This window comes from Chlorella variabilis (assembly GCF_000147415.1).
Source record: "Chlorella variabilis unplaced genomic scaffold CHLNCscaffold_24, whole genome shotgun sequence".
Lineage (NCBI taxonomy): Eukaryota > Viridiplantae > Chlorophyta > Trebouxiophyceae > Chlorellales > Chlorellaceae > Chlorella > Chlorella variabilis.
In genome coordinates, this window is record NW_005435064.1 from 363,928 (window position 1) to 375,338 (window position 11,411).

At 62.3% G+C, this 11,411-nt stretch overlaps 4 protein-coding genes across 4 annotated transcripts in view; 1 reads left to right on the forward strand and 3 right to left on the reverse strand.

Annotated features, from left to right (window-relative positions):
• Positions 1 to 1,509: 1,509 nt before the first annotated feature.
• CHLNCDRAFT_27099 (hypothetical protein) lies at positions 1,510 to 2,457 on the reverse strand (the record flags this gene model as incomplete). Its single annotated transcript, XM_005844197.1, has 3 exons — positions 1,510 to 1,629; positions 1,796 to 1,936; positions 2,311 to 2,457. Coding segments are annotated over 3 exons (408 nt in total), but the record flags the coding sequence as incomplete, so codon positions are not given.
• Positions 2,458 to 3,315: 858 nt separating this feature from the next.
• On the reverse strand, positions 3,316 to 3,630 carry CHLNCDRAFT_139329 (expressed protein; the record flags this gene model as incomplete). Its single annotated transcript, XM_005844198.1, has 2 exons — positions 3,316 to 3,425; positions 3,516 to 3,630. The coding sequence occupies 2 exons, from the start codon at positions 3,628 to 3,630 to the stop codon at positions 3,316 to 3,318; spliced, it is 225 nt and encodes a 74-aa protein (XP_005844260.1).
• A 395-nt stretch (positions 3,631 to 4,025) lies between these two features.
• On the reverse strand, positions 4,026 to 6,158 carry CHLNCDRAFT_139330 (hypothetical protein; the record flags this gene model as incomplete). Its single annotated transcript, XM_005844199.1, has 8 exons — positions 4,026 to 4,040; positions 4,294 to 4,413; positions 4,534 to 4,625; positions 4,794 to 4,854; positions 5,032 to 5,193; positions 5,363 to 5,563; positions 5,753 to 5,820; positions 6,068 to 6,158. The coding sequence occupies 8 exons, from the start codon at positions 6,156 to 6,158 to the stop codon at positions 4,026 to 4,028; spliced, it is 810 nt and encodes a 269-aa protein (XP_005844261.1).
• A 236-nt stretch (positions 6,159 to 6,394) lies between these two features.
• CHLNCDRAFT_58999 (expressed protein) overlaps positions 6,395 to 11,411 on the forward strand; it is an 8,748-nt gene continuing 3,731 nt past the window's right edge. Inside the window, exons 1-15 of the mRNA XM_005844116.1 lie at positions 6,395 to 6,588; positions 6,693 to 6,837; positions 7,146 to 7,247; positions 7,343 to 7,585; positions 7,684 to 7,926; positions 8,125 to 8,205; positions 8,367 to 8,681; positions 8,843 to 8,923; positions 9,058 to 9,297; positions 9,465 to 9,570; positions 9,718 to 9,933; positions 10,148 to 10,333; positions 10,496 to 10,636; positions 10,893 to 10,967; positions 11,111 to 11,261. Coding sequence (XP_005844178.1) covers positions 6,498 to 6,588; positions 6,693 to 6,837; positions 7,146 to 7,247; positions 7,343 to 7,585; positions 7,684 to 7,926; positions 8,125 to 8,205; positions 8,367 to 8,681; positions 8,843 to 8,923; positions 9,058 to 9,297; positions 9,465 to 9,570; positions 9,718 to 9,933; positions 10,148 to 10,333; positions 10,496 to 10,636; positions 10,893 to 10,967; positions 11,111 to 11,261 — 2,416 coding nt within the window. The 5' untranslated portion in view covers positions 6,395 to 6,497. The remainder of the gene's footprint in view (positions 6,589 to 6,692; positions 6,838 to 7,145; positions 7,248 to 7,342; positions 7,586 to 7,683; positions 7,927 to 8,124; positions 8,206 to 8,366; positions 8,682 to 8,842; positions 8,924 to 9,057; positions 9,298 to 9,464; positions 9,571 to 9,717; positions 9,934 to 10,147; positions 10,334 to 10,495; positions 10,637 to 10,892; positions 10,968 to 11,110; positions 11,262 to 11,411) is intronic.

Genomic DNA, 11,411 nt, shown 5'->3' on the forward strand with positions numbered 1-11,411 from the left:
GCGCGTTGCGCTGCAGCTTCCAGTGCGGGTCGCTCGGCGCCATCAGGCGCGAGGTGCGCTCCGCGCTGTCGTGCGGCCCGCGCAGCGGCACGGGGCGGTAGCGCTGCCGCGACTGCATGGCAATGCCATAGGCTGCCACCTGCTCGCCGCGCTCGTCGTCCACAAGCAGATAGGCATCAAACCACTCGTTGGGCAGCAGCCTGCGGGGCGGGAGGGTGTGGGGGGAGGGGGTCTTTTCGCAGCCAGGACAGGGCCTGCAGGGGCACGCGAGGCGGGCGGCTCCTGTGCGTCACACAGTGGCTGGGGTGCCCCAAGGGGCATGCGAGGCCGGCCAGCCCACCCCAAGCAGCTGTGCCCCATGCCTGGAAAGCAAGTGCATGCGCTGAACCGCAGGCCGGGCCCGCGGCGGCACGCCGCTACCACTGCGCACTTGTTGATGAAGCGGGCGTGGCGGAAACGGCGCCGCCAGCTCCGGCGCCAGCTCCCCGCTGGCCAGCGCCGCCTGCAGCTCAGAGTTGAGGGCTGCCACAACCTCGGGCTCCAGGATCGCCTGCAGCGAGCCGCTGGCGGCGTAGCACGCGTCGCCATCCACCCGGCGCCCCGCCCGCTGAAAGATGCGGCTGTCGAGCACCGCCTGGTCGGTGGCCGCCACTCCCAGGTCTTCCTTCTCAAAGGGCTTGTGCCTGCCGGGGGGAGGGGCCGAGGGCATGAGCGTGAGGCTGGGCCAGAGAAGGCTGGGAGGCAGCTGGAGGAGCGCCCCGGCCCGCCGCAGGCCACAGGGCCTCAGCCGGCGCTCCGACAGCGATCCAACCGCGGCTGGCACGCGCACCCGAATTGCCGCTCGTACTCCCTCTGGCCCTTGGGCCCTGGGCCGTAGCGAAAGGTGTTGCCTGTAGGGTGGTGCTCCGGGTTGCTGCGCAGCACGCCCCTAGGCGCCCATCAAGTCGCTGTTGGCTGCGCGGTGCGCGAGGCAAGCGCTCCAAGAACAGAAGCGGGCCTGGGCGGGCCGGCACAGCGTCCGCAGCGGCGGCGACCAAGCCTGTGAGCCCCACGCCAGTTTTCCCCTCCCCGGCTCCGGGTACTGTTGCCCTGATTAAGGCCGTTACATTGTCAGATTGCTCCTAAAACTACAGCAAGGCAGAAGAAGAAATGGCGGATCGTCCAGCGAAGGGACATGAAGACGCTGGGCACGGGCGGCGCCGCTGTGCTGGGGCGACGCGCTCACTTGCGGCCAATCTGCGTTGTGGGCGGGCGGAGAGGGGCGACGGGTTTGAGGCCGGGGGGCGCGGCGGCGGGTTTGGACAGAAGAGCCAGGGGACGGGCAGAGCACGCAACCCATTGCGCAAGGAGTGCCACTGCCGTCGCCGCCGCACGCTATCGCAGCGCGTGCCACGTGCGGCCCCCCTAGACGCACCTTCTTGCCGGCGATGGGCTTGGCCTTGCCTGCGGGGAGGGCAAATAGATAAAGAATTAGTAATATGGAAGAATTAGTAATATGTAATATCTATACTATCTAATTTTCAGCCGATCCGACACCACCGCCGCTCCCAGCCCATACGACGCAGCAGCGTTCCGACCTTTACGCGTCCGAGCGTTGTTCTTGGTGCGCTGGCCACGCACGGGCAGGTTCTGCAGGGGGAGTAGGGGCAGGGAAGGGGTGCAGGGTGAGGCAACAGGTTGCGCGCGCGGCAGGCGCGGCGTCGCAACCAACCACCGTGCGCCGCTCCGCCGCCGGCGCCAGGCCCCGATCCCCCCCTTCCAATGCCCCCCCCACCCCCGCGCGCGCGCGACACACGTTGTAGTGGCGACGGCCGCGGTAGCAACCAATCTCTTTCAGCCGCTTGATGTTGAGCGCGTTGAAGCGGCGCAGGTCGCCCTCAACAGTGTAGCGGTCCACCTCCTCACGCAGGCGTGTCAGCTCCTCCTCGGACAGGTCCTGCGCAGGCGTGGCAGAGGCAGGTGTTTTTGGGCGCAGGGTTTATGAACCCTGAAGCATCTCGTGGAAAGATCGAGAGGGAAGCGAGGGGCTGATGGGTGACCACTGGCCAGCTCCAAGCCCACACAGCAGGGCTGCAGCTGGCAGGCCCAGTCCAGGGATTGCAACGCATCCCCTGCCGTAGACATTCAATCTGACTCCTGGTGCGGATCGACACACCCTGCTGCCATCCCGTCAGGTATGTGTCACTGGCTGCTCCAGGGCCCCTGGGGGTCCCTCAACCCAGGCTGCAACAACTGCTGATACTTCTCGACTCAGTTGCCGGCCAACATCTGCTGCAGCAACGAGCCAAAGGGTGAGCGGGGGTCCCGTACCTTGGTGCGCTTGTTCTCCACGCCGGTGGTGACCAGGATGGCCTTGGCGGTCGTGTGGCCGATGCCAAATATGTACTGCAGACTATACTCTACATACTTCTGGTTGGGCACCTCCACGCCGCCAATGCGCGCTGCCTGGATGCGCAGTGGCGTACGGCGCGGGAAGGCAGCCTGCACGGGTGCAGGCACAACATGTGGTGGCACCGCGACGGGAAAGCAACCGTCGCGCACATCCAGCACACTCCTTGTCAACAAATGCTAGCTGCGCTGTTTGCTGCAGAGGGTTGCAACAGAAGCGGATCGCCACAAACGACCCAACTCTAGCCTTGCAAAGCAGCTGCCTGATGGACGGAGGTAGGGTGCCTCGCTGGCGGCGGCCGCGGCCAGCCCTACCTTCGCTGCCCTGGCCACGGGTGCTGCTGCCTGGAACGGCGCTGCTGCCTTGAAGCCTTCAAAGGATTTCAGAGCCTGCAGTGGTGTGGAGACACAGAGATGGGCCTGGCACACCACCGGTTCACGCGCATGTTGGCCCAAACATCTCGCAGTACACACCTGACTGCTGCTGCTGACGGACAGCCTGGATAGCTGCTGCGCGAGGGAGAGCACCATGCTTGCAGCCCGTTCTCCACCGCTGCGCTGCCCTTTCAGCAACTTTTTACAGACAACTGCGGCGCCAAGGTCCCGAGATGGTGGCAAGGTACACATATATGGTCCCATGGCTGGTGGCAGCCTGGGTCGGACCGTGGCGCCCGTTCCCCCTGCCTGCCTGCAATCTATATCACGGGCTGTCCAGTTTCTGATTCTGCTTGATGAGGGATGCGAGTGTTTAAAGCCCGTGCTGCCCGTCGCTTGCGGGTGGCCCCAGACCCCTTTTGTTGCAACTGTACAATTGTTCAGCTAAACTGTACAGTTGTTCAGCTATATTGTGAAGCAAGAGTTAAGCGAAAGACCGCAGAATGTGCCAAGGACCAAAACTGCCTGCCGCCGGCATCGCCGCCGCCCCTGCTACAGGTTCTTGCGCCGGGCGGTGGTTGCCATAGCGTCGTCGACAAAGCTGAAGGTGATGTCCTTGGGACTGTCAATGATGCCGCTACTGCCCAGCATGGAAAGCGCACCTGCAGGGAAGAATCCAATTCGGCTGGCTCAAGGACTGATGTCCCAGCCAGCTGCTGCACCCAAATCATTCATGCTTGCTGGACACTCACCCCCATTGAGCGACGGCTGCTGGCCATGCTGCTGTGCACCGCTCCTGGGCAGCTTGCAGAACTGCGGATCTTGCATGCTGATGGTGCTGCCACCGCTGTGAGGCCCATGGCTCATCTGGCTGCGAAGGGGAACTGGCTGGTGCCCGCCAGGCTCCTGCACCCCCGACGGCGCTGCCTGCCACCCAGCGAGCAGGCCCCCCAGGCTGGCCAGTGCAGCACCAGAGGTTGCTGCACTGTCAGTTGTCAGCGATGCGGCGCCCAGCAGATCTCCCAGGCCGCCCCCCTGCGCTGGTGCTGCCGCTGTCACTGCTCGTACTGGTGCAGGGGGAAGGACTGTGCTCTCGAGCGACAGCCCGCCAAGCAGGTCAAGGTCAGAGGCTCCGGCTACGGGGGGCTGGGCATGCGCCTGCTGATCTGCCAGCAGCATGCCACCGAAGGGGTCTGCTGCAGCAGCGAATGCTGGCTGTGATGCCGTCCCAGTGCTAATACAAGCAGACACATCAAGCCCGGCTAAGAGGTGCGATGCTGCGGGTGCAGCATTAGCACTGGCGCTGCTAGGTGCAGGCTGGGCAGCAGATTCGCCCAACAGGTCTGACAGGGAGGCAGCTGCCGCACCAGCCGGATCTACCTCTCCCAGCAAATCCCCTGTGAACAGCTGCGGAGGCGGCTGCTGGCTGGCCCCTCCTGCATCACTGCTGTACCATGCTCCCAGCACAGAAAGCACCTTTTGTGCCCGCTGCCGCACACTAGCTTGTGGGCTGTCGGCTGCACGCCGTACAGCCTCTGGGTGCGCCTGAAAGTGCACAGCCACCTGACCACATGCTGCGCTGCTGCCGCTCTCTGCCACTGCTTCGATGGCACACAGCGCACGCAGCGTGGACTGCCATGGCCCAACCTCCTGCACAGTAAACGGGAACAGGTTGCATAGCTGCTCACTAGGTTGGATAGCTGCTCACCGGGCTGAGACCTGCTGAGATAATGTAAATTCGCACAGATCACCTAGGAAAAATGCACTCACAAGCTTGCGCTCCAGCAGCTGCGCTACGCTTGGCCCATCCAGACCGGAGATGCCATCCACAAATGCCTGAAGGTCATCCCGTCCAGGCGCCGCTCGAAGGCCGGCAGGGGTGCAAATGCGATCTACTAGTCGTTGCTCTGCTGCCCCGCCTGCTGCTGGAGTGTGCTGCCCACTTCGTGCAGCTGTCGGGGCTGCTGCACTGCTGGCCGCGAGCAGTGGAGCGCCCACAATAGGCTGCCCTGCAACGAGTGCTGGCCGACCGCTGCCGGCAGCACCGGCAAACGTGTCGGCACCATCCACTGCCGAGGCACTGTAGCCATCCTACACTCCAGACACACCATTAGGTGCTGCATCAGCTCAGGTAGGCAGTATCCAAGCCTACACTCCCAAAAAGCAAGTAACAAAACAATACAACTTCAACTGCATGCTCGCTCGCCCACACACCTGGCGCAACAGCCCGCCCGCTTTGTCACTTAACCTGCGCATGCCAGAGCTGACAGTCTGCATGCCCGATTGCAGCACATCTGCACTGCCAAAGCCCACCATTCGGCTGCTGCTGCTGCTGCCTCCTCCCGCTGAATCGCTTCCAAAACCCATGCTGCTACCATAGCCGCCGCCACCGCTGCCAGGCGCATCGCTACCAAAGCCTTGGATGCGGCCCTGTGGCATGGGGTTGCACGGCTGATGAGAGCAAGGCAGCGGCTCGAGTCCGGGCTGCCAAATCATTTGCTAGCACATGAGCGTACACAAGTCGCACGAAGACATGTCAGGCAGCACATCACATTCAGAGCCACCAGCTGCACACCGCAAGGCCATGCGTGGCAGGCACCCCTGAATCGGGGGTGCCGTGGATGGCATTCAGCGCCTCTTGGGCATACTCCTGCACGCGCTTCCACACCGTGTCCCCCTTGAAAGGGTCTGGGTCGCAGCGATAGTGCAGTAGGTCGCGCACAGCACCGCTCCGGCGTGCCATCAGCCGCCGCAGGTCGGACGAGCCCTTGCGTCCGATATGGGTGACCAGCTTGAGCGCCTGGTGCAAAGGGTTTTGCGGAGTGAAAGCCGCGCAGCAGGTGCCCAGGCAGAGGCAGGTGGGGGTGCGAACGGCAGTAGAGAAGGCGGGCAGATGTGTGAGCACAGGCGGGCAGCTGTCTGAGAAATCTGCCCGGTCTCTGCACACCTTTTGCTTGACTTCCGGATTCCTGTGAGCGAGCCGCCCGACAACGGCGTCCACCCCTGCCCGGGTGTCGCCGTCCGCCAGAGCGGCCACCACCTCATCCAGCATGTATACTGCAGCGGCAGGAAGGCAGTGGTGCGTCGTGTGCCATTCCTTTCTTGGATGCGGTGCTGTCGAGGAGCAGCGAGCACCGCCTGCTGCCCCTGCCTCCCCGGATATAATCCGACCATCACGCCTCCTTTTGGCTGCGGCGCTGGCGCCTGCTGCCTACCCCCCAACCCCCACCCCCACTGCCTGCAGCACGCTCCGCTAGCTGCTGAGCCGGTTTAACAAGGGACCTCCAGTGATCGGGGAACGCACTGGGCGTGGGATCATCGGTGCTAGAAGTGGCCTGCTCCACCAGCAGCTTCGTCTTGGCCCAGCCCACCCAGGCGCCCACCAGTTCTGACATGGGACGCGATCACACTTCTCACACAGAGCCCAGACTTCCTCCCATCGGGTGGAGACCTTTGGTCATGCTGAGCTCCCCAATCAGTGCTCTGACAACCGTCGAAGGATTAGGACGGCAGAAAGAGGCCGGCCCTGAAAACCCCATGGTGCCTGTCCTGGTGGCGGGCTTCCACTCCCGTGCACTCCATTCGACTGAACGAGCAGATTAACTCATCCCGTCCCGTGGCCTGTCGCCCTCGCTCTCTCCACGCCCGCCCCATTCCCGTTCCCTGCTTGTGTCGCCGGCTCCTGCTGCTGCTCCATCATGCCGTCGAACGCCTGATCCTGGCGACCTGCCCGCATGGTCGCCCGGTGGCGCAATGTGCTCTGGCTCACGCTGGCGCTGGCGCTGTGCAGCGCTGTGCAGGGCAAGGGATCGCCAGAGAAAGACCGTGAGTGGTACTGCAGGGCGGCGCAGCGCTGGGGAATGCAAGCTGGTGTGCCCTCGAGTCGCACAACTCGGCCCCAGCTCCCCCCTGCGGCACGGCCCGTGCAGGCGACATACTGGTCAAATTCCGGGACAGCATCAAAAATTGGGCGGTGGTGAAGGCTGGGGGCAACCTGCAGGGTTGGGACGACGCCACGCCCGCCTACCTCTGGTCGGGCGTCGTGCTCGACTTTGAGCTGCGCGTGCGCGAAGTGTGAGTGCCCAAGATAAGCACATTGGGTGCTTGCCTGCGACGCCTGCGCAGCTGCAGTCTGGAATGCAATGCACAATACAGCGGGAGGGAGGGGTCGCGTGATTCTCGTCGGCTTAGCTGAGGGTAGCTTGGCGCTGGGCGTGTTCATGCAGCTGCCCGCTACCACGCATGCTCACCGTTGCCGCACATTATCCGCACACCTGTGTGTGTCTGAGGGTGATGATGCCCCCGTATCTTCTGTGCCCTCCTCAGAATGTGCCCGCTCACCCTGGCCCTCGCCGCCATTCACCTCCCCCTTTGCCTTGCAGCAACCTGCCCTGCTTCGATTTCATGTTCTGCACCGTGGCCCAGATCTCTGCAGAGGCCCCGGTCTTTGCCGAACTTGCCCACCTGGACCATCTGGAGCTGCTGTGAGGCGCTTGCCCGGGGTTGTGCGTGCCACCACAGCCGGCTGCTGCATTGCGGCCTGCTAATGACTTGTCTGACTACTGCTGACCATCTGCAGGCACTTGGGCGGCAACAACATCACTGGCGAGCTGCCTGATGCCTGGGCGGCGCTGGGCACCTTCCCCGCACTGCAGAGCCTGTCGTTGTCATCGGCACGGCTCAGCGGCACACTCCCACGCAGCTGGGGCGCTGCCAGTGCATTCCCGGCGCTCAAGATGCTGCTCCTCGACCAGAACCAGCTGCGCGGCAGCCTGCCAGTGGAGTGGGGTGCCAAAGGCGCTTTCGCAAGCCTGGAGCAACTGTGAGCACGTGGCGCTTTTTCCGCATGTTTGTTTGTTCCTAGTGCTCTAGCCCTCCTTACCCGACACTTCCGCCTGCCCCCTGACTTCCCCAATGCAGTGTGCTGGAAGACAATTCGCTCAGTGGAGCCCTGCCAGTGAATTGGGGACAGAGCCCCTCCTTCCCCCGCCTGCAAACGCTTGGGCTGGCGGGCAGTGGTTTGGGCGGCAGCCTGCCGCCTGGCTGGGGCGCTGATGGTGGATTCAGCGCCCTGCAGACGCTGTCTCTGGCTCGATGCGGCTTTCAAGGCGCCCTGCCTCCAGAGTGGGCCGCCCCGAGCCGCTTTCCAAAGCTGAACAAAATGTGAGGCTAAGGGAGGCTGTGCCAGGACCATGTAGATCTTGCTCTGACGCAGGCCAGCAGCGATGACTTAAAAGCCGGCTACCATATACATTTGTGCTCGTAGTTGGGCGCGCCTTGACGCCAAGGAGACACTGGTTTGACTACCAATTTGATTCGAGCGACATTGCCATTGCCCCCCACTTCCCAATCTGTCTGTAGTGAACTTCAAGGGAATGAGCTTACTGGCGGCCTACCGTCTGAGTGGGGCTGCAAGCATTGCTTCCCGGCGCTGGCCGAGCTGTGAGTGAAATAGTCGCTCAGGATGCTGTCCCAGCCTGTTGCAACCAAGTGCCTCACTTCACTGCTTTCGCTCCTGCCTGCCTACAGCTTTCCATCCGTCATGACCCACTTGTCCTCTTGCACCCATTTACTGGGGCAATCCTGCGCTTCCCTTGCTGCAGCATTCTGCTCAATAACAGCCTGAGCGGCAGCCTGCCAGACTCGTGGGGCATGCTAGGCGCGCTGCGTATGCTAGACGTGAGCGGCAACCGGTTGGAGGGGCAGCTCCCGGGCGGCTGGGCGGTGCCTGGCGCGCTGCCACAGCTGGCAACACTTAGCCTGGGGAGTAACAGCCTGGGTGGCACGCTGCCCGGCGCCTGGGGGGACCCCAGGGCGCTGCCCGCACTCTCTTGGCTGGACGCCAGTCATAACAACATCAGTGGCACCCTGCCCGGCCAGTGGGGTGCACCAAACTCTTTCCCCCGCCTGCGCCTCCTGTGAGTGCGCAACTGCTGGTTGTGCCATACATTACGCTGCATGGCGGGCACATGGCTGCGAGATGGCGGTGTGCAATTGCTGTCCTTCACCTTCAGTTGCAACTCTGCTGGGCACTCATTCTCCCCTGCTCCTCCGCCACTCCCCCCTGTCAATCCTGCAGCTACTTGCAACACAACAACCTCAGCGGGCCGCTTCCCTCCAACTGGAGCTTTAACAGCACCCTGCAGCAGCTGTTTACTCTGTGAGTGAGAAAAGTTGTTTTGCTCCCTGCAATGCCTTGCATGTGCGTTGAATTGATCGCTGCGCTTCCGTATGAATAACCTGCCTTCCTGCTCATGCCTGGCGCTGCCCTCCCCCAAACACCCTCGCCCGCAGCTCTTTGGCGCACAACCACTTCACTGGCAACCTGCCTAATGCCTGGGGCGCCACAGACAACTCCCTGGCAGCTCTGTACATCCTGGACGTGGGATTCAACCAGCTTGATGGCTTGCTGCCCGCTAACTGGGGCACCTCCCGCTCCGCCCTCTCCTCGCTCACTTCCATCACTATTGCTGGAAACAACTTCACCGGAGAAATCCCGCCCAACTGGGGCCTGCTACAAGACATGCACTATCTGTGAGCCACCGCTGCATTCATGCCACTGGTTGCTGCTGGTTGCTGTGCCAGCATTGATGGCTCCAACACTGGCTCAGGATGGCAACTCACCATGCGCTCGTGTACTCACGCCCTGAATCTACCCCAATGCCCACGCAATGCCCCCTGCGCTCTTTCCACGCCTGCAGTGTGCTTGCCCCCGGCAACCCTACTGTGTGCCGCCCATTGCCATGTGTCGGCCAGTTTGTGACCTGCTATGGCGAGGACAGTGCCACCTGCCAAGAGCCCGTGCAGGTAAGCCAGTATTGCCATCGTGCTTATAGGCTGGTAATTGGCCGGATCCCGCCAATGCAGCCCTTGCTTGGTACTGCAGCAGCTTGATTGCCTTTTTGCCGTCTGAATTATCTTTGCCTCTCACCCTCGCTCCTCCCCACCCTGCAGCTGCGCTCCAACTGCTCCTCCGATCTGCCAGGCTGGGTCCCCTACGCCCAGCAGCCTCGGGACGCGCCAGGTCTCACTGGCCTGCAGATTGGGCTGATTGCGGCGGGGGCCAGCCTGGTGGCGGCCTGCGGCATGTTGACTGCGGTGTTGGTGCTGCGTTGGCAGGAGGCGCGGCGTTGGCAGACTGTCAAGGGGCTGGATGCTGAGCTTGCACTGGTGGGTCGAGTTGGCCCTTGGAAATCAGTCATGCATGCTGCACGCATCCACCGACTGGCCACTTCTCAGCTCACCTCCTCCACCTGCGCTTGTTCCCTTGATTCTTTCGCTCCTATGGGTTGGGTCTATCACGGACAGCCTGGTTGATTGCCATTCTGGTCTTGCTTGGGTTTTCCACCCCATTTTGACCACACTGCCTTGTCCCTCCCTGCAGCGCGGCAGCACCGACCCGCTGGCAGACCTGATTGCGGCGGCGGCAGCACGCAAGCGTGGCCGTGGCCAGCACTCTGCTCTTGCCACCAAGCTTCTCAAGGAGTGTGCCATTGATCACAAAGACGTCATGTTCTGCCGCGGGCCGGATGGGAACCTGGTACAGCTGGGCGCAGGCGCATATGGCCAGGTGCGTGTTTGATTGTGGACCTTGTTTTGATGGGGTTAGGTTTGGGATGTGCGCATGTGAATGAAGTGTGTGAAGCACATCCCGTGGGCTTGCCCTGATCTGCATCCGCACCTGTGTGTTCTCCCAGCCATGCATGCTCCTCCATTCCTGCAAGCTGCGCAGGTCTACAAAGCTTTCCTGTACGGCGTGCACCCCGTGGCGGTCAAGGTGTTCCAGACGCAGGACGATGTGCCGGCTGACGACTTTTGGCGCGAGATCTCCATCCTGCGCACTTGCCGCCATGGCAACATTGTGCAGTTCCAGGTGAGACGCACATTTCGAAGGGAGTGGAGACTTGCTGGGCCCACAATGTTGCAGTTGAACGTCGAGTGATGGCGATTTGAGAGGGCATCATTCCGTGGCGCGGTGATCTTCCAGCATAGTGGTGCCTCTCGTCGCCAAGAAGCGTCCACCGGATGATTCGCTTGTTTGCCCAGCGCATGCTGGGCTGATGCTCGAAAAGCGCTTCATAAGCATCAGCTTGGTGCTGACCCATTGCTGTATGTCTGCTGCTGGGCAGGGTGCCTGCGTGGATGGCGACACCACGATGATGGTGACGGAGCTGTTGGATACAGACCTGTACCGCGCGCTGCAGGTGCATCGTACAGCAGGATGTTGGGGGAGATGGCAGGGCCTGCCATGCGCGCGCTTTCTGCAGTGTTTTATCATGGCTGCAAGCTGGTATCCCTTTGCCACAATTGAGGGCGCCCACCAACCATGCATGTTTGTTGTGTGCAGCTGAACCGCGTTAACTGGTACAAGCACGGGCTGGATATCGCCATCGATGTGGCCCAGGCCCTGCACTTTTTGCACTGCCGCAACATCATTCACTTTGATTGCAAGTCACCCAACATCCTGCTCTCCACAACCAACTCCGCAAAGCTGGCAGGTGCGGATGGTGCCTGGGGATGGAATCAGAAGGTGTTTGAATATGTAGCGGTTTGCAGGGGAAGTGTGGCAGCAAATTATTACCATCAACATAAGCTGGTGCACTTACGTCCCATCTTGGTGCCCCCCCCCCCCCCCCACAAACCACGGT